Genomic DNA, 24,405 nt, shown 5'->3' on the forward strand with positions numbered 1-24,405 from the left:
CAGCGTAAATCAAAAAATCAGCGAGTGGAATGGCGTAAGTAATAATGTAGTAAATGGAGAAAAAATGTTGTTGTTTTTTTATAAGTAGAAACCATGTTTTTATATCTTTTTATTTATAATATATATAATTTGCATTATAAGAACCGAACCTCGTTATCAACGTCCAATACACTATTTTGCACGTGTTTCGTTACTTTCTTTTGCATTTTAAAATATAGTGTTACTATGTTACGTTGATAAAGCCGCTTTTTGTATTTTGTAATAGAGAAATAGCACCTTGCGCATTACCTTCATATTTAGGGCTTATTACTAAACTAGTTATTGTTGAATTTTAGTTAATTTTTATTTTTTTACTTAATCTGCAATTACTTCGCATTTGAATAATTTTGCCTGGGTATGTAATGTTATAATAAATGTTGGAATTTTCAAAGTTTATTAAATGACATAATATTTGGTTTACGTATTCCGGTTAAATTAGCCATAGTTTCAAACGGGGTATAATCCAACGAATGAAGTATGAACTTTACTCAATGCAATGTGCGAGTAATCAGTATGGCGTTAAAGTTTGTGTCGAGTGCCGAAATTGTACTTCTATTTAAAGAGATATAAACAAGATTATACAGATATACAGATTCTATACCAGAAATTTACGAAATTTACATGTTGAAAAAAAGTTAAACGTATTTTATTATGAGTCTTTTTTATACTATGTTAATCACATATCACTTACAACTCATTCAAAATAATACATGTCTAAACGAATGTGCATCTGTTAACTATATAGTCGTCATGAACATTTATCGGTCAATACACTAACAGACTTAACACTACTGTTTCATTCAATAAACAAACCATCTGAAATATTATTGTTCCAAAGCAAGGCATCGATAAATTATCGCAATGCTTTTTATAACTGTCTCTTGACGCCTACATCTGTAAACACCAAACCTACAAGAACCACATTACGAAGGATGTAAAACATTAGTGCGATCCGTATTTGGCGGCTCAAACGTTGAATGTGAAGGGCACCAAAACGATAAGGCGAAAACGGCTACTCTACGACTGTTATCTGTCGCCCTTTCATGTTTGCACATGCTTAGAGGTAGGCGCAAACATTCAAGAACGAAATACATGTAATACGAACTTTAAGGATAAATGCCAGTTTATATTTGTCTCCACGTTTCTGCAGTTAATTGTTTAGTTCGCACTACAGTAAGCGTGTTCCAACCACTGTGTAATTTGAAGCATTTCTTTCAGAAAAATAAAAAACACACGTTATTTTCGTTTATTGTCATAACCCTTATTGGTTTATTTTTGTTGATCAGTTGCATTAATGATGCATTAAAGTCACACACCTTGAAAAGAAATACATGTTAATCAATACATATAGATGCAATTTGAAAGTGTGCAAAGTTGGCATTAAATATATAGCCTAGTTAGCAAGATTTGTTTTTAAACCGAAAGTAGGATTTCTAAACCTATACGCATATTTCGAAAAACGCGATTATTGTTAAGTTTTAAAGCGCACAATGGACGGTTTTCTACCTTGTAACCACCATATATATTCTAATTGGCATAGGTAAAATTAAATATATAGCCAAGTTAGCAAGTAATTTATGATTTTTCAAACGGTACCGCTTTTAAAAGCGAAAGTAGAATTTTTAGACGTATACGTCCATTTCGACAAACGTGATTATTTTTGAGTTTAGAGCGCAAAAAATCACCGATTTCTACATTGTAACCGCCAGATATATTCTAATCAGCATAGATACAATATGTCTCTTATTTATATTTAAATTTACTATGTCATGTAGTTCATTTTAAGGTATGTAGCTTTAACAATGAAATTAACCGATATGGCGAAATAATCAACGTCGAATTTCTACAAGCAAAATCATACATCTTTAAAGAGCGGCATGACTTTTTAATGAACTCAGTGTATTAACGACTGTCTTTGAGATTAATATCATTCGCCTTCGATATTTGCATCAAGGTAAAGATAAAATAAGATTTCGCCGTGAAATCATTAATCTAGTTTATTTGGGTCCACGATTATTGCCCTACACGATTGATAAATGTTCAAAAATAGCATCGTCACATTGGTTTTTTATCTTATATAAAGATAAGTTAAGAGCAGTTGACATTAAGCTATAAAGTGTTATGTCTTCACATGATTTTAAACTCAACAACTTTATCTACCAATATAGATTTAGTTCAAGGTTATCAAACGGGGTTTGTGGCTAAATTAAAACCTTATCTTTGGCTGCACTTTTTGCAAAGCATAATTTGTACAACACATGTAATAGTAAAAAACAACGTATAATTTAGTTGTTTTTAATTCGTAAGAATGGTGAAATTAGTTGCAGCATAGATACTATACACGACATAAATTCCGTTAATGTTTATCTGGCATAGCCTCAGGATGAAAAATGTATTATCAACTTAACAGTATTTTTATAAATCATTTTGTTACAAAATGTATTTCCTTTGGAGTCGGTCTTTATTCGTTCAAATAAGCCTTCTATATTGAAACAAATTCTGTACTCCTTATTTTTTGCTCGACACATACTATTGAGATTCATGATGCTTTTCACAAAAAGTGCGGTATGTTAAATAAGTGTCTTATCATTATATTAAAATGTAAAACATTTAGTCGTATGTATTAAAAAAGAATGTCATATGATCGCCTGTTGTGAAATCTGCATGCATATCATCGGTTTATGAGAAAATGTCGAAATTATATGACTGATGTGCAATTTAACAAAATTACCAAAATGTACTGATTTCTATTTATAAACCGTAAAGCCTTCGAAAACTATATGACAAAGTATGTAACTTCAACTGAAAATGTAGATATTTGGAAGATTCCGATACTCTTGCACCGTGTGAATCCGCGATAATCTACATGACTAGTTCTATTATATAAAAACCTTCATAAATCTTTTTCTAATAAATTAGAATTTGCAGTCACTTTAAAAAGGGAATTAGTAATCTACTCACCATATTTCATCATATTTCCAGAATCAAATACCTCTCAGGAAGATGACGCAAATAGTGTCAATTGTCACCTACAACTGCTTGGTTGGATGCTATATAGTAATCAGGCAATTCTTTGAGATGTTGAAAATTATAATACACCAATTGAATGGTAATTTTCCTGTGCTAACAGAAAAAGAGACTGTTGTAACCTAGTGAAATAAATGGAATTTGTTCAAATATTTTAAACATACCATTACTTAAATTAACCGATTAAGGCAAACCGATATGATACATAGAAACTGTTCTTTAAAATGAAAACTTATTGTACAGACGAACGGAATAAACTAACGAACGAGAACGTTGTTTGCACAAACATGTTGAAAGCATAATATATTGAAAGTATATATAACGATGTTAATTAGAACGATATCAAACACGTTCTATGACGCGCGTTTCCTCATCATGACTTGAATAATCTAAATACGTAAAACGACTATAATTTACTATTATCTGTCAAGTAATACAACATCTCTTTGTATCTGTCATTGTTAAGATCGAAACATTTGACTGATCATGTCGTGGTAAAGATTTGTGGTGGTCGCATTCTGTCTATCATGCGTCGTCATATTTAAACTAAATTTTAGTAAGTAGTCTTTATGTGTGGTAAAAATGTGTTTAATAAAAGAAGCTCAATATACAAAATATTTAAAGAGCCATACTATTTGGCTAGAGCATGAATATTGTGTCAATTTTATCTTTCCATGACAATCACCACTAATTCGTGTCATAGTAAGCGACTGATCATTGAGAGAGGTTTCAGTATATAGGTGTGACATCGTTTTGAAATATACTTAAAAGCATGATTGAAAAAAATGCATTATATGAACACCCTATGCATTTTGAATGTAAGATCATATTGCTGTACATACAGAAGATCACCTGAGATCCATGTGGCTAATATAAATTAAATGAACAATATTAATTCAAATTTCATTTTAAATATAAGTCATCATTGTCAGCTTAGCGAAGTACGGATAGAGACAGATTTTGGCCTTGTTCACTAGTGTTCCCAATTTAAATCATCTGATAAAAATCTGAACATTTTGATAAATTAACACTTCCCCCTTTTTAAAAAGCGTGTATTAATTTATGAAAAACCTCTTAACGTTAGTCCGAAATTCTTGCTTCAAAATGCTAGCAAAATGTACACACATTAATCAGCTTTACAAGTTGATTAGTTGACGGAAAGTTTATGTCCTTGGTGATACTGAAAAGTTATTAGACCACAGCATTGGTCTAATGGAATGTAGCACATGGTTCGGTGTATGCGATGATGTCCTACTTGAATTTGATGTTTATCCTCAAACGTGATTAAAATGTGCGCTGCTCTTCAAATAAAAACTTTAAAATTGCAAATAATAAACGTGTATTAGCTGTCAACAGTCAGTGAAGTGCACAATCATTAAATATTCAATGAATCACGCTGTTGATTGTATTTCCTCACAATCTATCAAGATTGAGTTGTTTTCGTATTTTGTTTTTGTACTGTCCAAACTTGCCCCAATTAATCGGCTCTATTCATTGCATTACTGCATGTTTTCTGTTCGCCAGTAGTAGAAGTAGTAGATATGGTAGTGATAGTAGAAGAAGTAAAAGAAGCAAAAGTAGTAGTAGTGGTAGTAGTAGTAGCATGAGCAGAAGTAGTAGAAAAAGTTGTTTTTGTAGCAGCAGCTGCAGTAAAAGTAGAAGTAATAGTAGTAGTTTAAGAAGCAGCAGCAAAAGCAGTAGTAGTAGCAGCAGCAGAAGTATTAGTAGCAGTAGAAGTAGCAGTAGTAATAGTAGCAGTTGTAGTAGTAATAGTAGTAGTGACAAATAAACAAGAAACTTAAATAGTGCATCATTGGAAAGCTTGAACATCCTGTGCTGAATTGTAACAACATATAATTATAATGGAACATGTTGTGTGTTTTTTCAAAAAGACATACGAGTGGTATTTATATGAATAACGCGTGCATGCATATTTTGTGTTTACCGTGTGACAATACAAGTTACAATATAATATTGCTGAAAACGTACAGACACGTTTATCAGTTTAAATGTTTGAAGCCGATTGCTTGCATGCGGGTCGGTAACAATGTCAAAGAAGTGTCCTTTGGGTATTATTTTCTATTTAATAAACATGTGTATGTATATGCCACATAAACATTCCCTGCTCATTACAAATAACCGACAGTATCATTTCACTGCCTGCACATTTGTGTTACGTTAAGAGGTTATAAATAACGACTGTGTACTGCTTAGTTGTTTGCAAAAAGATGTTGATAATATTATGGGCACTGTGATTTCCAATCTGAATTTTAGAACGAGTCCAGTGATAACCTGATCTGTCCATGTTAGTGAAGGCCTTTGTTAAGGCAAGGCTTTTTAATTGCAAATCGCACGCAAACAGGATATTGGACTGCTAGACAGATGACTTCAGAAACACTTTCGTCTGATTGAGCCTATTTACGTTAAAGTGGTCGAAACTGTCTATTCGAATTTGTGTTTGTTTGTTTGTTTTTGTTTAAGGCATGATTTGTCGCGCGATCAAAAGTGCAACGCTGAACATTATACATTTTACGTTTATTTTGTATGCATCAGTAACATATAACATCAGTACTCCATGATTAAATAAATATATGGCAATAACTGTTAAAGTCTGTATTTTTAACCCGCCATAAGAAGCCTTTAACCGGTTGTCATAAGGATGGACTTATTTATTCCAGGGCAAACGAACCAGAACAGGCGCATGTAGAAAAAATGCAAACAGAACAGTTAACCTCAGTGGAAACGGTTCCATTAGAAATCAGTACATTGCCAACTCTTCAACAAACAGAGATTTCAGGATCAAGGTAGTTATTTCAAACTCATTCAACGAGTGTAATCGTGTTTTAAATCGTTGGTTTAGTTTAAACCTATTTATTTTAGCTCGATTGCATAGAAAGTAATTCCTACTTATTTGAAATGCTCTCGAGTCCTTTTCCTGGGCCTAGAACCAGTACTTGGTGTCTATATGGGAGATCGAAAGAACGCTCCCACAGCGGGGATCGAACCCGTGACCTCCCGGTCGCTAGGTGGACACCATATCCATTACACCACGGCGACCCTAATCGTTGGTTGTTTATCAAAGATCAATTTTATTTTAAATATTTGATCTTATTTTACGCAATACAAAACACTTATCAACAGTATCACTAACGAACCATCCACATTCCAAATAAAATTGCAAAATATATTCAAATAATATGAATTAAATTGGAAATATATATTTATCATATCTTAATAAACATCCATCTTCATCACGCCTAGAAACTTTCATTTTATATACATACATACATCAAATTATTGCGACCAATAAATACCTTATGAAATGCAAAGTATCTAACTCTTACTTATGCGAATTCTACGGTGATAATATCGAAACTTGAACCTATATCTCGGGAACGAAAAATCATCCAACCTATCTCGAATCAGTTGAAATCCTTTCTTGACCAACATTAACTAAAAGTCATATTATCCTTGTTAAATGTTAGGTTTGGAATTAAACTCATTAAAAGGAATATACGGCTGTAGTATTGTACTTTTATTTTTAGATGAATTAAATAGTTTATTTTCGACATGAAACACATAAAACAAATACCGAATTGTATTGATTTATACATGTTCACTTATAAACTACTCACTCTTAGTTAGTTTATCATTTTATAAATACATGTATTTGAATTACTTTTTTAAAATCCTATAACTTCACGACCAAGTTCTAAAACATTATAGAGCATTTTATATGCTGTAAAATGAATAAAACAATTAAGTACTTTCATATATTTGTTTAGAGCTATGTATTTATGATAAACACTAACCGCAATTTGACATACATGATTTGAAAATGGTTGTTATAAAGTCATTCAAGCAAAACGTAAATGTCATACGTTTGATTTAAAGCAAGTTGATTCAATATACAATATTATTTAAGTATCACATTAAACCGGATATGTTCGGAAGAAAAGCAACTTAATTCCTCTTTCACGCCGTTCTTAACACGAGCTTTTTGAAAGTGTCTGTTTGTCATCTGCTATCGTGTGTTTAGTATCATGGGTCATGATGCATCAACATTGAGCCTGTTATCATTTGAGAGACCGCCGTTTTGGCTCATTATTGATTTAACGTGGTCAAAATGATGATCTCAACAAGTTCTAGAATATACTCAAATTTGTGTCCAAAGAGATTCAATCCTATGTCTAATGCATGTATCAAATTCGGGAAAACTGTCTCTGCCGCTCTACACTTTAAAGTGTTATATATGTATGAATCTATGTGAAACATACCGATAATCCTTATACATGTATAACCATTCTCAAGTCGACAATATGCAGAACGTATTATAGAAAGGAATCATGAAACTCAGATACAATTTCAGGACATAAATTCTTATTAACATAAACATGTATTGGCTTTGCGGCAAATTCAGAACTTAAGCTGTTGAAAGTCCTTTATCATTGCACATGCTTTTGGGGATACTTAGACTATCAGTTTATGTAAAAGAACACACTAGGCCACTTCAGACGGATAATGTATCGGTTATAATAGTCATGGTTTTATTTTACTTCAGTTCAAATCATCAACGACGATTGCATTTAGAACCTATAACCCCAATGGAAACGTTTCCCAAAGACCCCAGTTCATCCCAAAACCATCTACAAACAGAGCCCTCTAGATCACGGTAGTCGTGTACTCAATAGATGCTAGTATCCGAGGAAATAATTGTAGTTAAAGACCTCCTAGAGACAACAATTATGTCAAAAAGTTTTCAATAGTGTTTTTAAACACATCACAGTCTTTCAATAATGGTCGGGCAACATAAAAATCTACGATGGCGTCAAAATTGAGGAAATATATTTATTGATATTCTGTGGTTTTATCTGATCATAATATGAAGAAGTGTTCATTCAATTTAAATCTTGATATAAAACAAACAAACATTAAACTTAAACAAAAGGTCATGATCAATGTCATTTTCAAGGTCAAATGTCAAATTTGGCAGAACAAATCTTTCGTGTTTTTGTGTAATTTTGATGGTTTCAAACAGTAACAATCGGACAGCTTAAAATAGGACTTTGTAAATCGAAATATATTGTTTGTTATAAATTCTAATACGATTTTTAAGACAAAGCTTCATATTATTTAAAAAAAATGGAATTAACGGGTACGAAGTCCTGATTATTGTCTGTTGGCAGACCAAACCCAAGGACATCATTGAGGAACCATGATTCCATGAACAATTCATAATACATGCAAACAACTTTTGTCGTACAAACAGTTCTATGGTAAATGTCATACCAAGGTCAAACAGGTTTAAACAATGCAGCTAAGAACACTCATGTTTTCTTCGTTTTAATTGTCGACCATGTGCTTACAAAATACTGCACGATTTTATTTGTTTTATATTGTGTGTATTATTGTTTTATTTCACAACTTGAAGTTCACCTTAAGGTCAAATTGCTAAAATGTATGTGTTTTTTAAAGGCTACAACAACATTAACCTTATTTAATAAGTTAAGAAGTTTAATAATGCGATGTCTGTATTTGAAATTTAACCTTAAGTTTGTATCTCATTATTTTATGTATATCAAATAACACACGTTCAACATAGGCATATATAGTACATGTATATGGTCAAACAATAAAACAAAACTTTAAATGAACTATTTAAGTGATTGTTAACACAATATTTACCGAAACAAGTAATGTAAAACACTCGGCATATCCCTATGTGTTAGCTTTTGCTCATCTCTATATTGTAAAACAGTTGAATTTCGTTATCTTGAACTCGCTTAAGTCAAAATGCCGTCGAGAGTACTTAAGTCCATTATGATTTATACAATTTTAGCATTGTTTCGCAGGTAGAGTTTGCAATATGAAGTCGGTATTAGAGTGATTATCGATGACAACAAAATTGTCTTTCAAACTCAACGTGATACATTTAGCAAGTAAGTTCGAATGTCCGCATGTTTGGCTCAACCACATTCAACAAAAAAACATGTTGCCACTGTGAAGACCTTATTGCTAAAGCTAATTAAATATCGATTAAACATACCAATGTTATAATGTTAGTTAGGCGTTTCACTAAGCTTATGTCATAAAGACGAATCTTAGAAACACTTAGTAATCACTCTAGAAGAATTGAGTATAACTCATGATTGTAGAAACGTTTAAAGAATAAGTTATATTTATCCTGTCAAGTTCAATACAAAATTTCGTTCAGATTGAGAACAACAAATCATCGGGTAAAACTCTTATAACCAATTAATAACCACTTCAGGAGCCATATAAATTATATTCGTATAATTGTCGTAGATAAACGTAATGTATTTACAAGCCCAATTAAGAAAATGTTTAGTAGATAAGAGAATAATTTATAACTGAAATTGTTGTACCCTACACTTTTCTTTTATATAAACAAATGCCCAATCGATGCAGATAATTTTGATTATCTTGGTAATAGTCCTAGTCTGATATTAAGTGTAGGATTGTGTTATGACGCTATATCTTATTCTCGGAAATCATTGTTACAACTCTCAAAAAACAAATGAATCAATTGAATTTTTAAACATGGCGAGAGTTATAATATTTGTCATACCTTTTTTTAATTTTGAATTTGGATTGCGTATTATAAGAATAAACACATAAAGTTGAATCTCTTGTTGTATTAACCGCTTGAAGCCACAATTATAAAAATGGTGATCCATACACAGAATATTTCTATGGACACTATCTCAGCAAATATTGATTTGGGTCCGATGGACTAGAAAACTTTTTCATCAGTTCAAATCTTTAAATAAAACACTCTTAACCCTTCATGTGTTACCAAATTATATTAAATGTAGTATACAGTTATCTTTCTGAATAATGTCTACGCCTAGTTTACAACTTGGTGACCTTAAGAAAAAAACTTCGTAAAATAAAAAGAACAATTTGATGTTGTTACCGAATGGACATTATATCCCGTTCACCAAAAGCATAGGGCGTAAATGTGTGTTATGTTTTTCATAAAATATAACCTGCTAAGACAGGTCCAAAATAGTTGCATGTACGTTTGAAATTGGGTTGTAATTCGCTATATGAGCTCATTGTCAAAAGTGATGTAATGTTGAGCTGCAACGATTCGATCCGATGCATCGAAAAAAGGTTCGAAATGCGTCGATTTGATTACGATACCGAACCTTCCAAATTCGATTCGATTCTTCAACATATAGACATATATATACATAGATACGTAAAGCTCGCTGTATCTTGACTATTTGATACGAAAGGTGTAGGTTGTTTCTTTAACTGTAATTACGACGCGCGCGATTCGCTGCTTATTATAGTCATCCAATCGATAAGCGCGTTACGGTCTACTTTCGGAAAAAGCGTCAAAATGGCTGAACAAGTTGTGGCCGACAAATTGAAATTATCAGATGCGCCTAAGGAGCTAAAATCAAAAGTGTGGCAGTATTTTTGGTTTCGGGATGGTAGTCCACCCGATAAAGCAAAGTGTAAACTGTGCTTCACGAATGCAAACATAACGTTGATTTAGCAAGACTAAGAGGTAGCACAAGTGCAACTACTCAAGTCGCCAGCCAGAAAAGTAGTTCTGTTTCTGTTGGGAATTTGTTAAGTTTATAAGAGAATGTGCTTTGTCATACAGGTAACAGGTGATGCTGTCACGGCACAATGGTAGACGTGCTTGTAGCGGTTTTGGATATAAGTATAATTGTGATAGTACTATCACAACACTGATTCCAGATGTTCTTATGTTTATTTATTTATTTTTATATTATTGTGTATTCAACACAATCTTCTAGTCAGAAGTTTTTTATAATAAAATTTAGTTCTAATTTGCTATTCTTTTTGTGTGTGTTAGTGAAATATTGAAATAGTTTGAAAGACAATTGGCAGTTTCTTTCAAAATATTTCTTACAAATGTTAATTTAACACAATTTCAACAGTTATATATATATATATATATATATATATATATATATATATATATAATATATATATATATATATATATATATAGATATTATATATATATTATATATATATATATCTATATATATATAGTATCTATATATATCTCTCTATATATATATCCTATAGATCATCTCTATCTATAATATATATCAGTCTATCTCTAATATAGAATATATATATATATCATGAATCGCGCCATGAAAAAACCAGCACAAAATGACAAAATTGTCGCTTTTTACCTTTTTTTATTTTCGTTATCTACGTTCTCTTCCGGTTCCATGGATGTATAAAATGTCATACTTTTCCAACTATAACCTAAACTAATTTACATTTAAGTTAACCCGTGTGAGTCTAAAGTGAGCGTCATTACGTCGTTATTTTGACGTCGAGTCATATTTCATTTTATTTTCGAACTCACTTCGTTCATATTTTATTTGGAAATGTCCGTTATCATTATTTAAAATTTTAATCATGTTGTTTTTGATACCGATGACGGAAATGAGTTACTGTTTGGTTATGTCATATAATATGTTAATATTAATTTATGTTTTCTCTTCAAGATAATAAATAACGCAGTTTGTTGGATAATTTAAATGAAATCAGAATCTTGATATATTTTTGTTATACAAACAAATGTACAGAATCAATTATACATTAACAATAACTAGTTACATCAACCCTAAGCACAGTAAAAACAGTAAACATGTCACATTCTGTCTAACACGCGAAGCCTTCTTGACCCCGAGCTGACAATAGAGGTCGCACGTTATCACGCAAGTAGTCGCGCCGTGCTGCCGATAATCCAGGAGCGAGCAGCTGCATTGGACGGTCGGTGTTCCTGAAGAGGAAACCTGGGTTCTTCAATAAACACAAAGAGGTCTCTTCAACGTTGCTGCATGTCCTCGCCATGACAACGCCGGGGTCAGCAGACGACATTCGAAAGTACTGATATTTCCTGCAGTTGAATGACACATTTTGTAATTTGTATTTTGTCCAAATCAGTAGAATTGTTATTAAACTATTTGCGTTAAAAATACCAGTAAATTTTATGTAATTTAATAATTGCTAAATACCGTATGCCAGGTAACGCATTGAAGTGTTCGTCTATAGACGACTTCCAGTTACGCCAGCACCACGTTTGGTAACGAACTGCAGCGTTAGTGTTGCTCGATCCGTCCACAACGGCTGCCAACTCGTCCATTGTCTCTACGTCGCTTCGTCTGTAAGCCTTTTAAACACAGGCAAACCCGTTTTCTACGTGACAACGCGCGTGGCCTAAAACATAATAATAAGTCTTAATTTTTTTATATAAAATAAAAGTGTCATGACTTATAGTATGATTGTTTTCTATGGATAAGTAAACACAAAAATATTTTCTTTACCGGGAATCTGCATCAGGAACTCGATGGTGTCCTGCTGACCTGTCATGACACGCCACAGGAAATATCCAATGACGTACCTGTTTTTAATCTGTCCTGAAAAAGAATATAGCGCATATTGTACTCAATTATAAATTTACACTTAGAAATTCTCCAAGGATTGTGTTGTTTTGTAAAAAAAATCGAATATATAAATAATATCACTTTTTTATTTTTAAGGCGGTAATTCGGATCACGCGTGTGGTATTTTCGTTCAAAAAAGCGTATTCATAATATAAAGCATAGTTTACATAGAAGCGCTTCGTAGCTTACAAGAGCTATTCGTAGCTTAATACCAAAAAAAACAAATATAGTACTTAAACTGTAGTACACATTAAATACGCCCGTCTTGTTAATTACCTGGGCAGTTATCGGCGTGAATAATGAATGACCTAGATTGATTTGACGTTGTTTCCAGTGCCCACTCTATCATGGAAAGCACGGCGTTTGGGCCGTGCGTCATCTTGCCATCTTTCACAGAGGTTTCGTTCTCGTCGATTAGAAAGTTCAATTGTTTATCGTCACTTTTGCGGAAACCGAAGATCTGCACTTTTCTGAGTGTCATAAAATATATTTGGCCCATCTGTCTGCCGTAGTGTGGTAAACTTACACTTTGACTTAAGCCAAATCTGAAGTGGCAATATCGCACGGGGTCAGAAACGGCTATCTGAACACAGTTTAAGTAAAATATGAGCATGCATTATTATCAACACCTATTATCGTATTGGTATTTGTGTTATCACTGAAATTTTCAATTACACCAGCAAAAGATGAGAATAAAACATTTAATTATTACTTATATGTGTAGGCTAACAATTAATTAAGTTGTATTATAAATAACAACCTTGCGAGCGTCAGTGATGTGCGTCTCCATTGCTGTCAGTGCATGTAGCTTCTCATCTTCTGTCACAGCGCCGACGATGTCCCTTCGTAGTAGCTCACGTGTGCCGCAAACGTCCTCTCTTGGTTTTGCAATTTAAATGTGCGGAACGCAGTGCAACCAGATGCTTTTGAATGCCGAATTTTCACGCACCGCACATTTCTCTCTTCACAAGCCGAGCTATATTGCGCATGTAAATGCAACTTTGTTGTGCTTGATTAAACGAAGACGATTGGCTTATTGGATGTTCGGAACGGCAGAGCGAAATTTTATTGAAGGTAATTGTTATAAACACCTCAACCGTCGGATACAGAATAACAAATTATTAGAATAACCACAAATATCTAATGCAATTATCGGAATTTAAATAAAATATTATTATATTACATCCAATGTTCATTCGGACAAATGTTAAAACATGCCTTTACCAATGGTTGATATTTCTGAAATGGATGGTTAATATGAAACAAGTTAACTATGGAACCATTGTCCTGAAAACTGGCGAACTTTTATTATTTTTTGGTAAACAGGCTAGATATTTAATGTCATAGGAAATTAAAGGCAATTGCAGAATGCAAAAGCTAAAAAGATGCAAAACTTGCCTGCATCTTCAGATGTAGTATTTATTTAGGAAGGTAGTTCGGTCGGTCAGTAGACCTTTTTTCTGTGCGTAATCAATACACAATTTACCATGCGCATTGGTATAAGGTTACTTAGGCAGACTAAGGTTATAAATTGTAGGTCAACAGGTCAAATATAAAAATCACAGGTTCTATCCGTAAATATCTTGCGAAGATTCTATCTCCACAACTTAAACCGAACAGGAAGTTTTGGGTTGCACCGGTAGTCAACCTGAAAATGAAAAAGACTTCATAAAACACTAATTGCACAACAGGTCTAATAAAGATCTAGATCTAGACATTATTAATAGACTATCAATAACACTTGTCACGTTCGATTACACGTCATGCGCATATTGCCATAACGACGTGACTCGCATTAACTGCAGTTTGTTACATGGCGAATAGGAAAAATCATTCCCTTTACTGTAATGTCAATATATCCGTATAACAACGTGGAATTAAATACTAAACAACGCCATATGTGAATTCCAGTCCAATCTAATATCTAACATAATTCATTTTTCCAAATATATAAATACAGTATAATAACTACATGATTGGACCTTTGTTGATCTGTTCGTATCTAAATCTAAGCGAAGAGTGTACTTATGCTGACAACGCATCAACATTTAACTTGTAGGCTCATTTGCATAAAACTAAATTACAATTTTGATCGGTCACTAGTGTTCGTTTCCGCACCTGCTATGTGTAGATTGGCTGAATCGCTAAATGTACTTATTGAATGAGGCAGAAAATTTCCTTTTTTTATATTAAATAATTTATTTATTATATAACATACAATGTAAATATGTTCATGAGCAAGAACAAAGGTATATCGTACAGCAGTAATAATATGTTTACACTCCCAGAAGAGGTGTTCTATTGTTTCAATATGTTCGCTGCATATATCACATAAATTTGTGTTGGATAAGTTGCATTAAAAAGATATTTATTTGTAGCTATAATTCTATAGACGTATTTGTATTGGAAATTTCTCAGTGTGCTATCAATAGTTGCTTTATATGGCATGATACAAATATGGGTTTCCTATTTAATTATTTGCCTTAAATAAAGGACCAACTAATTGTTTATAATGAGAATTCAATACTGCTCCAGCAGCTGGAGTTTCACTTCTTTATATTGTTCTCGAAAATGGATGTGCCATTTATTTTGCGTTTTGGAGTTTTATGCAGGGTTTTTAATTTGAAGTGTATAATATGCATGGGTATGCTTTTGATTCATGGGTAGTACATGAGGAAATTACTTGAAGGTATTATGTATATGTAACATATATTATCAAAAGAATAGAAGTCCTTAATACTGTAGTCGTATAATTGGTCGACATATTTAATGTTTCGTTCAAACCAATATTTATAGAAAAACGTCTTATTGTTGGAAGTTATGCTTTTATTGTTCCAAAAATAGTTTTACTGTTGATTTGGGTTTCTCGACAGTTAGTTACATTACTCCATGCTGATAGAACATTAGATAGAAATATTTTTTAGTTTGCAATTTCATGTAAAAATGTCCTACTTGAATTTGATATTTTTCCTCCAAACGTGCTCAAATATTTACGCTGCTCTTCAAATGAAAACTTAAAATTTGCAAATAATAAACTTGTATTCCCTGTCAACAGCAAGTGATGTGTTCAATCATTAAATATTCAATGAAGCACGATATTTATTGCATTTGCTCACGACCTGTCCAGCTTGAGTTGGTTTCTTATTTTGTTTTCGTACTGTCCAAACTTGCCCAAATGTATCGGCTGAATTTACTGCATTACTGCATGTTTTCTGTTCGCCAGTAGTAGAAGTGGTAGTAATAGGAGCAGTAGTGGAAGTAGCAAAAGTATTACTTGTAGTAGTGGTAGTAGTAGTAGCAGCATGAGCAGAAGTAGTTGAAGAAGTTGCTGTTGTAGCAGCAGCTGCAGTAGAAGTATTAGTAGTAGCAGCAGCAGAAGTAGTAGTAGTAGTAGAAGTAATAATAGAAGTTGCAGTAGTAATAGTTGTAGTGACAAATAAACAAAATACTTAAACAGTACATGATTGAAATGCTTGAACATCCTGTGCTTAATTGTAACAAAATATAATTATAATTGACCATGCTAATTTTTTTTTCAAAAAGACATAAGCATGGTATTGATATGTATAACGCTTGCATGCATATTTTGTGTTTACCTTGTGACATCACAAGGTACAATATAATATTGCTGAAAACGTACAGACACATTTATTAGCGTTTAAATGTTTGAAGCTGGTCGGTAACAATATCCACGAAGTGTCCTTGGGGTATCATTTTCTATTTAATTAACATGTGTATATATATGCCACATTAACAGTCCCTGATAAATAAACATAACAGACGGTATCATTTCACTGCCTGTACATTTGTGTTACGTTAAGAGGTTCTAAATAACGACTTTGTATTGCTTAGTATTTTGCGAAAAGATGTTGTTATTATTATGGGCACTGTGTTTCCAATCTGAATTTAAGAACGAGTACAGTGATTATCTGATCTGTCCATGTTATTGAAGCTCTTTGTTAATGCTAGGCTGCTGAATTGCAAATCGCACGCAGACAAGATATTGGACTGCTAGACCGATGGCTTCAGTAACACGATCGTCTAATTGAGCCTATTTACGTTTAAGTGGTCGAAACTGTCCATTCGAATTTTATTTTTGTTTAAGGCAATATTTGTCGCGCGATCAAAAGTGCCATGCTGAATAACATAAATTTTACGTTTTTATTTTGTATGCATCATATAAAACATTTGTAATATCATTACTCAAATAAACAACACTTGTTTTCCAGTTCGGCGCTGTTTTTGTTGTTGTTTATTTTAATTAAGCTATTTTGTTATAAAGATGGCTTCTATTAAACAATATTTTTTTACAAATACTGACTATTAATATATATATATATATATTATGTCTCGAAATGCACATCACTAGCTGTACACTTTTGTTCGCCTCGGCAGACATAAACATCAATACTCCAGGATTAAATAACTGTTTAAGTCCGTATGTTTAACCCGCTATAGGACGTCTTTAAACGGTTGTCATAAGAATGGTCTTATTTATTCCAGGGCAAACGAACCAGAACAGGCGCATGTAGAAAAAATGCAAACAGAACCGTTAACCTCAATGGAAACGGTTCCATTAGAAATCAGTATATTGCCCGCTCTTCAACAAACAGAGACATCAGGATCAAGGTAGTTATTTTCTACTCATTCAACGAGTGTAATCGTATTTTAAAATTGTTGGTTGTTTATCGAAGATCAATTTTATTTTAAACATTTGATAAAATAAGGCGCAATACAGAAAAATAATCAACAGTGTCACTAATGAACCATTCGCATTGCAAATACATTTGCAAAATATATTCAAACAAGATTAATTAAATTGGAAAAGTTTGTTTATCATATCTTAATAATCATCAATGTATACCACACTTAGAAACTTTCATTTTACATCATACATCAAATTTTCACGACCAATAAATACCTTTTGAAATGCAAAGTATCTGCGACTTTTGCGGTGAAAATATCGAAACTTGAACCTATATTTCGGGAACGAAAATACATCCAACCTATCTCGAATCAGTTGAAATCCTTTTTTTGCCAACATTAACTTAAAGTCAAATTATCCTTTTTGAATGTAAGGTTTGGAATAAAACTCATTTAAAGGAAAATATGGTTATAGTATTGTAATTTTATTTTTAGATGAATTGCATATTTTATCTTCGACATGAAACAGAGAAAACAAATACCAAATTTGTTTTGTTTTATACATGTTGACTTATAAACTACGCACTCTTTGTTAGTTTGTCATTATATAAATACATGTATTTAAAATACTATTTTTGTTTAATCCTATACCATCACGACCAAGTTCTTAAACATTATAAAGCATATTATTTGCTGTAAAATGAATAAAACAATTCAGTAATTTCAAATATTTGTATAGATATGTATTTTTGAAAAACACTAACCGCACGATTTGAAAATGTTTGTTGTAAAGTCATTCAAGCAAAACGTAGATGTCATACGTTTGATTTTAAGCAAGTTGATTCAAGGTACAATATTATTTATGTATCACATTAAACCGGATATGTTCAGAAGAAAAACTCCTTAATTCCTCTTTCACGCCGTTCTTAACAAGAGCTTTTTAAAAGTGTCTGTTTGTCATCTGCTATCGTGCGTTTAGTATCATGGGACATGATGCATCAACATTGAGCTTGTTATCATTTGAGAGACCACCGTTTTGGCTAATCTTTGATTTAACGTGGTCAAAAGGGTAATCTCGACAAGTTCTAGAATATAGTCAAATTTGTGTCCAAAGACACTCAATCCTAGGTCCTAAGATCGAATTCGGGAAAACTGTCTCTGCCGCTTTTAAATTAATAGTGTTATATATGTATGAATCTATGTGAAACATGGCGATAATCCTTATACCTGTATAACCATTCTCAAGTTGACAATATACAGAACGTATTAGGGAAAGGAATCATGAAACTCAGATACAATTTCAGTACATAAATTCTTATTAACATAAACATGTATTGGCTATGCGGCAAATTCAGAACTTAAGCTGTTGAAGTTCCTTTATCATTGCACATGCTTTTGGGGATACTCAGACAATCATTTTATGTAAAAGAACACACTAGGCCACTACAGCCGGATAATGTATCGGTTATAATAGTCATGGTTTTATTGTACTTCAGTTCAAATTATCAACGACGAGTGCATTTAGAACCTATAACCCCAATGGAAACGTTTCCCAAAGACCCCAGTTCATCCCCAAACCATCTACAAACAGAGCCCTCTGGATCAAGGTAGTCGTGTACTCAATAGATGCTAGTATCCGAGGAAAAAATTGGAATTAGATACCTTCTAGTAGCAACAATTACGTCACAAAGTTTTCAATAGTGTTTTAAAACACATTTCAGCCTTTCAAAAATTGGTCGGGCAACATAAAAATCCACGATGGCGTCCTGGAAGGCCGCCAAAAACTGAGGAAATATATTTATCGATATTCTGTGTTTTTATTTCATAATAATAATGAAGAAGTGTTCATTAAATTTAAATCTTTATATAAAACAAACAAACATTGAACTTTAACAAAGGTCATGGTGAATGCCATTTTCAAGGTCAAATGTCACATTTGGTAGAACAAAACTCTCGTGTTTGTGTTATTTTGATGGTTTTAATCAGTAACAATCGGACAGCTCAACAAAGTACATTGTAAATCGAAATATATTGTTTGTTATAATTCCTAGTACGATTTTTAAGACAAAGCTTCATATTATTGAAAGAAAGGAATTAACGGGTACGAATTCCTGATTATTGCCTGTTGGGAGAACAAACCCAATGGCATCATTGAGGAACCATGATTCCATGAACATTTCATAATACATGCAAACTATCTTTCGTCGTACAAACAGTTCTATGGTCAATGTTATTCCAAGGTCAAACAGGTTTAAACAATGCAGTCAAAGAACATTCATGTTTTCTTCGTTTTAATTGTCGACCACGTGCTTAAGAAATACTGCACGATTTTATTTTTTATATTGTGTGTATTATTGTTCTATTTAACAACCTAAAGTTGAACTTAAGTTCACATTGCTAAAAAGTATGTTTGTTGTTTAAGGCTACAACAACATAAACCTTATTTAAGAAGTTAAGAAGTTTAATAATGTGATGTCTGTATTTAAAATTTAACCTATGTATCTCATTATTTGTATGTGTATCAATTTACACACGTTCAACATAGGCATATATAGTACATATGTATGGTCAAACAATAAAACAAAACTGTAAATTAATTATTTTAGTGATTGTTAACACTATATTTACCGAAACAAGTAATGTAAAACACTCGGCATATCACTATGTGTTAGCTTATCCTCATTTCTATATTGTTGAAACAGTTGAACTTCGTTATCTTGAACTCGCTTACCTCGAAATGTCGTGGAGAGTACTATTTTCCATTATGATTGATACAAGTTTAGCATTTTTGGCTGGTAGATTTTGTAATATGAAGTCGATATTAGAGTGATTATCGATGACAACAAAATTGTCTTTTAAACTCAACATAAGACATTAAGCAAGTAACTTCGAAAGTCCGCATGTTTGGCTCAACCACATTCAACAAAAGAAAACATGTTGCCACTGTGAAGACCTTATTGCTAACGCTAACTAAATATCGATTAAAAATATCAATGATGTTATAATGTTATTTAGACGTTTCACTAAGCTTGTGTCATACAGACGAATCTAAGAAACACATCGTAATCACTCTTGAAGAATTGAGTATAACTCATGATTGCAGAAACGTAAAGGGAATTTGATATATTGATCCCGTCAATACAAAATTTCGTTCAGATTGAGAACAACAAATCATCAGGTAAAACTCTTACAAGCAATTAATTACCACTACAGAAACCATAAAAATTGTATTGGTATATTGTCGTGGATAAACGTAATGTATTTACAAGCCCAATTAAGGTAATGTTTAGTAGATAAGAGAATGATTTATAACTGAAATTGTTTTACCCATACACTTGTCTTTTTTATAAACAAATGCCCAATCGAGGCAGATAATTTTGATTATTTTGGTAATAGTCCTAGTTTGATATTGAGTGTAGGATTGTGTTATGACGCTATGTCTTATTCTCGGAAATCATTGTTAACACCCAAAAAACAATGTATAAATTTAATTTTTTTAAACATGGTGAGAGTTATAATATTTGTCATAGCTTTTTTAACTTTGAATTTTGATTGTGTATTATAAGAAATATGATATGAAGATGAATCTCTTACTTTATTTACCGCTTGTAGCCACAATTATAATAATGAGGACCCATACAAAGAATATTTCTATGGACACTATCTCAGCAAATATTGATTTGGGTCCGATTGACTAGAAAACTTTTCACCAGTTCAAAACTTTAAATAAAACACTCTTAAACCTTCATGTGTTACCAAATGATATTAAAATGTAGTATGCAGTTATCTTTCTAAATAATGTCTAGGCCAAGTTTACAACTAAGTGATCTGAAGAAAAACACTTTGTAAAATGACAAGAACAATTTTGTGCTGTTACATGTACCAAATGGGCAGTATATTCCGTTCACCTAAAACATTAGGCGTAAATGTGTGTTATGTTTTTCATAAAATATTACCTGCTAAGACAGGTTCAATTAGCCAAAATATTTGATGTGCATTACTTCAATCATCTGAAATTGGGTTGCAATTCGCTATGAGTTCATTGGCAAAAGTGATTTTATGTTCATTAAAATATCACCTGAAAAGTTGGATTTAACATGATTGTCTTTATTCATTAAAATGATTTAAAATTATTCTTTCAAACTTAAAACATCAAGGGTGTTTGTATACCCATGGTTTGTTTATGATGGTGATGTGTTAAATCATTTTCAATGCATATTTATCATGCAGAATAAAAATCGCTTGCATTTGCATTCGATAGAAGGTTCATTAGACGGATCAGCTTAAAAAGTCAGGTTTACTAGCGAAATTATATGCATGGTCATTAATAATTTGCAGATTTGACTATTACTACCTACAAATTGATCGCATATTTAGTGTAATGATAACTTTAAACATGGGTACAATTAAAACAACTTCATGCAGTGTTTTATACAGAACACCTCAACAGATGGCTGAAATTTACAAATGTGATATATGTATATACTATATAGCCCATGCTGTTCTAATCTATTTGAATAATTGATTGCATAGTTTTACACATGTCACCTAATAATCGGTCGTATGTGCTAGAATGGTGGCATGCAAATAATACAGACTTGAAATGCCGTATTTTTGGGCAATTGGTTTAAATTGTCTATATACAGATCACCTTAAAATTTGCGTATATGACATGGGGTTATATTGCATCTTTAGGTATTGAACTATGCTCTTTTTAACATGTATATATCAAACAAGTTAACAATAATAAACTACAACCGTTCATTTGTTTACATATTAGTATTAAATTTTATTTTTCAAAATAAATATTACATACAAAATGAGATTTTCATCGGCTTATTGGAAAGAAGAACAAATTATTAGTATTACCAGAAACATCTAATGCAATGAACTGGCGAGTTTTTATTAATTTTTGGTAAACAGGCTAGATATTTAATATCATAGGAAATTGAATGCAATTGCAGAATACACAGGCTAAAAAGATGCAAAACGTGCATGCATCTTCAGATGTAGTATTAATTTAGGAAGGTAGTTCGGTCGGTCAGTATACCTTTTTTTCTGTGCGTAATCAATACACAATTTACCATGCGCATTGGTATAAGGTTACTGAGGAAGACTAAGGGTATCAATTTTAAGTCAACAGGTCAAATGTCAAACTCGCAGGTTCTGTCCGTAAATATCTTGCGAAGATTATATCCGTTAATACTCTGTATGCCTAATTGTACATGAACATTTAAATTGGTAAGTGTCTATAATCAACATTGCACATACAACATTGTTCGATCTCCACAACTTAAACCGAGCAGGAAGTTTTGGGTTGCACCGGTTGTCTATCTGAAAATGAAAAAGACATAATAAAAAACTAATTGCACAACATGTCTAATAAACATCTAGATCTATACATTATTATTAGACTATTGATTTGAATTTAGATGTATAACACTTGTCACGTAATCGTTCGATTACACGTCGTGCGCATATTGCCATAATGACGTGACTCGCATTAACTGCATTTTGTTGCATGGCGAATATGGCAAGTCCTTCCCTTTCCGTTAATATCAATATATCCGTATAACAACGTTGAATGAAATACTAAACAACAACGCAATATGCGAATTCCAGTCCATTTGTAATATCTAACATAATCCATTTTTCCAAATATATAAATACAGCCTGATAACTACATGATTTGACCGATCCGTTCGTCTCCAAATCTAATCGAAGAGTGTACTTATTCTGCCAAACATCTACATTTTACTGACAGGTAAATTTGCATACAACTTAATTGTAATTTAGATCGGTCATTAGTGTTCGTTCCCGCACGTACTAATTGTTGTTTTGCTGAATCGCTAAATGTACTTATTCAATGAGGCAGGAAACGTGTGGACAAAATTATTTACAATCGACCGATGTTATATAATATATATATATATAATAATAATGTATAAACTGGAAATGCATAATGCACATCTTTATATAAAAAATTATTAATTTGTATTTAAACTAAAAACATTTTTATTATAGTCTCAGGGCTTTTATTCCTCGTTAGAGAATGGCCGTTTTGTTTGACAAATTTGAGAAGTTAAGAACTCAAATGTTCACAAGGAAAAAAATGCGACTTATTTTTTCACAATAATAAAAAGTGCACTACTCATTGTTTCACAATTTTGAACAGTGCGTAACTCATTTTAAAGCGTTTTCTGAACAGTGTGCAACTCTTTTTGTTATAAATGTTGAACAGTGTGCGACTCATGTTTTACAATTATGAACAGTGGGATACCAATTATTCACAATGTTGAACAGTGCGGGACTAATTGTTCACAATGTTGAACTATGCATGGCTCTTTTTTTCACAAATGTTATCAGTGCGCGACTCATTTTTTCACAATTGTGTAAAATACGCTTCTCATTTTTTTTCACAAAAAGTATCTTCTTTCCTTTACCATATCAGCCTCGTCGGATATGACATGATATCAAAAGTCAACAACAATATATTATCGAAGTATCTTTAGCTTTTAACTGAAGACGATATGAAGTTGATACTAGTTTTGGTTTCATTTCATCTTGTTCCAGAAAATTACAGTTCCGGTACTCTGGTCTGCATATAACCATAGAGTAGTTAAATAGTAATAAGGCTGTAATGTTTTTATTTGTATTCCTTTTGTACCTAAGTTTTACAGCTGATGTTAATGCTATGTGAATGATACCTATTTCTTTGCTTGTTTAATGATTCTGATCCAAAAGTGTAGTCTTGAACTTTTTAAACCCGGTTCAAACCCTCAATGCATTGACCGTTCAAAGGCGGTGACGCTCATTTTTGTTTTGTCTGCTTTTGTAATGAATATATATCCATTGTCTTGCGCATTTGTTATGTGCCTCACTGTTTGGCAGTTCGTTTATTAAATTAGCCATAACTAAAGGACCGAGTTCTATTAAAAAAGGATTTTTGGGGCGAATTGCAGAAGGTAGCATAATATACGTATACCGAGGAAAGAAGTCCGTTACGGCAACCAACCACTTTGTTCTCCAGATTCGCAAACAAAATAGCTCCGATCGCATGACATTAGTATAAATGCGCCACAAAAACACTGTGATGAAGTACATCGGTATTTTCCGTTGCAAAAATTGACCAATCAGAAGATGTCAAAGCTATCGGACATAGTTTGATTTTTTTAAATAATACATTTTGAGAAGACGAATAAAACCGCTCGTCTAGCTCAGTCGGT

The 24,405-nt window shown here is 32.4% G+C and overlaps 1 protein-coding gene across 1 annotated transcript in view; it reads left to right on the forward strand.

The window, feature by feature from the left end:
• LOC127849670 (uncharacterized) overlaps positions 1 to 24,405 on the forward strand; it is a 150,956-nt gene that overhangs the window by 12,651 nt on the left and 113,900 nt on the right. Inside the window, exons 3-5 of the mRNA XM_052382417.1 lie at positions 5,745 to 5,870; positions 17,039 to 17,164; positions 18,676 to 18,786. Coding sequence (XP_052238377.1) covers positions 5,745 to 5,870; positions 17,039 to 17,164; positions 18,676 to 18,786 — 363 coding nt within the window. The remainder of the gene's footprint in view (positions 1 to 5,744; positions 5,871 to 17,038; positions 17,165 to 18,675; positions 18,787 to 24,405) is intronic.

The sequence above is a fragment of the Dreissena polymorpha genome, chromosome 11 (genome assembly GCF_020536995.1).
Source record: "Dreissena polymorpha isolate Duluth1 chromosome 11, UMN_Dpol_1.0, whole genome shotgun sequence".
Taxonomy (NCBI): domain Eukaryota; kingdom Metazoa; phylum Mollusca; class Bivalvia; order Myida; family Dreissenidae; genus Dreissena; species Dreissena polymorpha.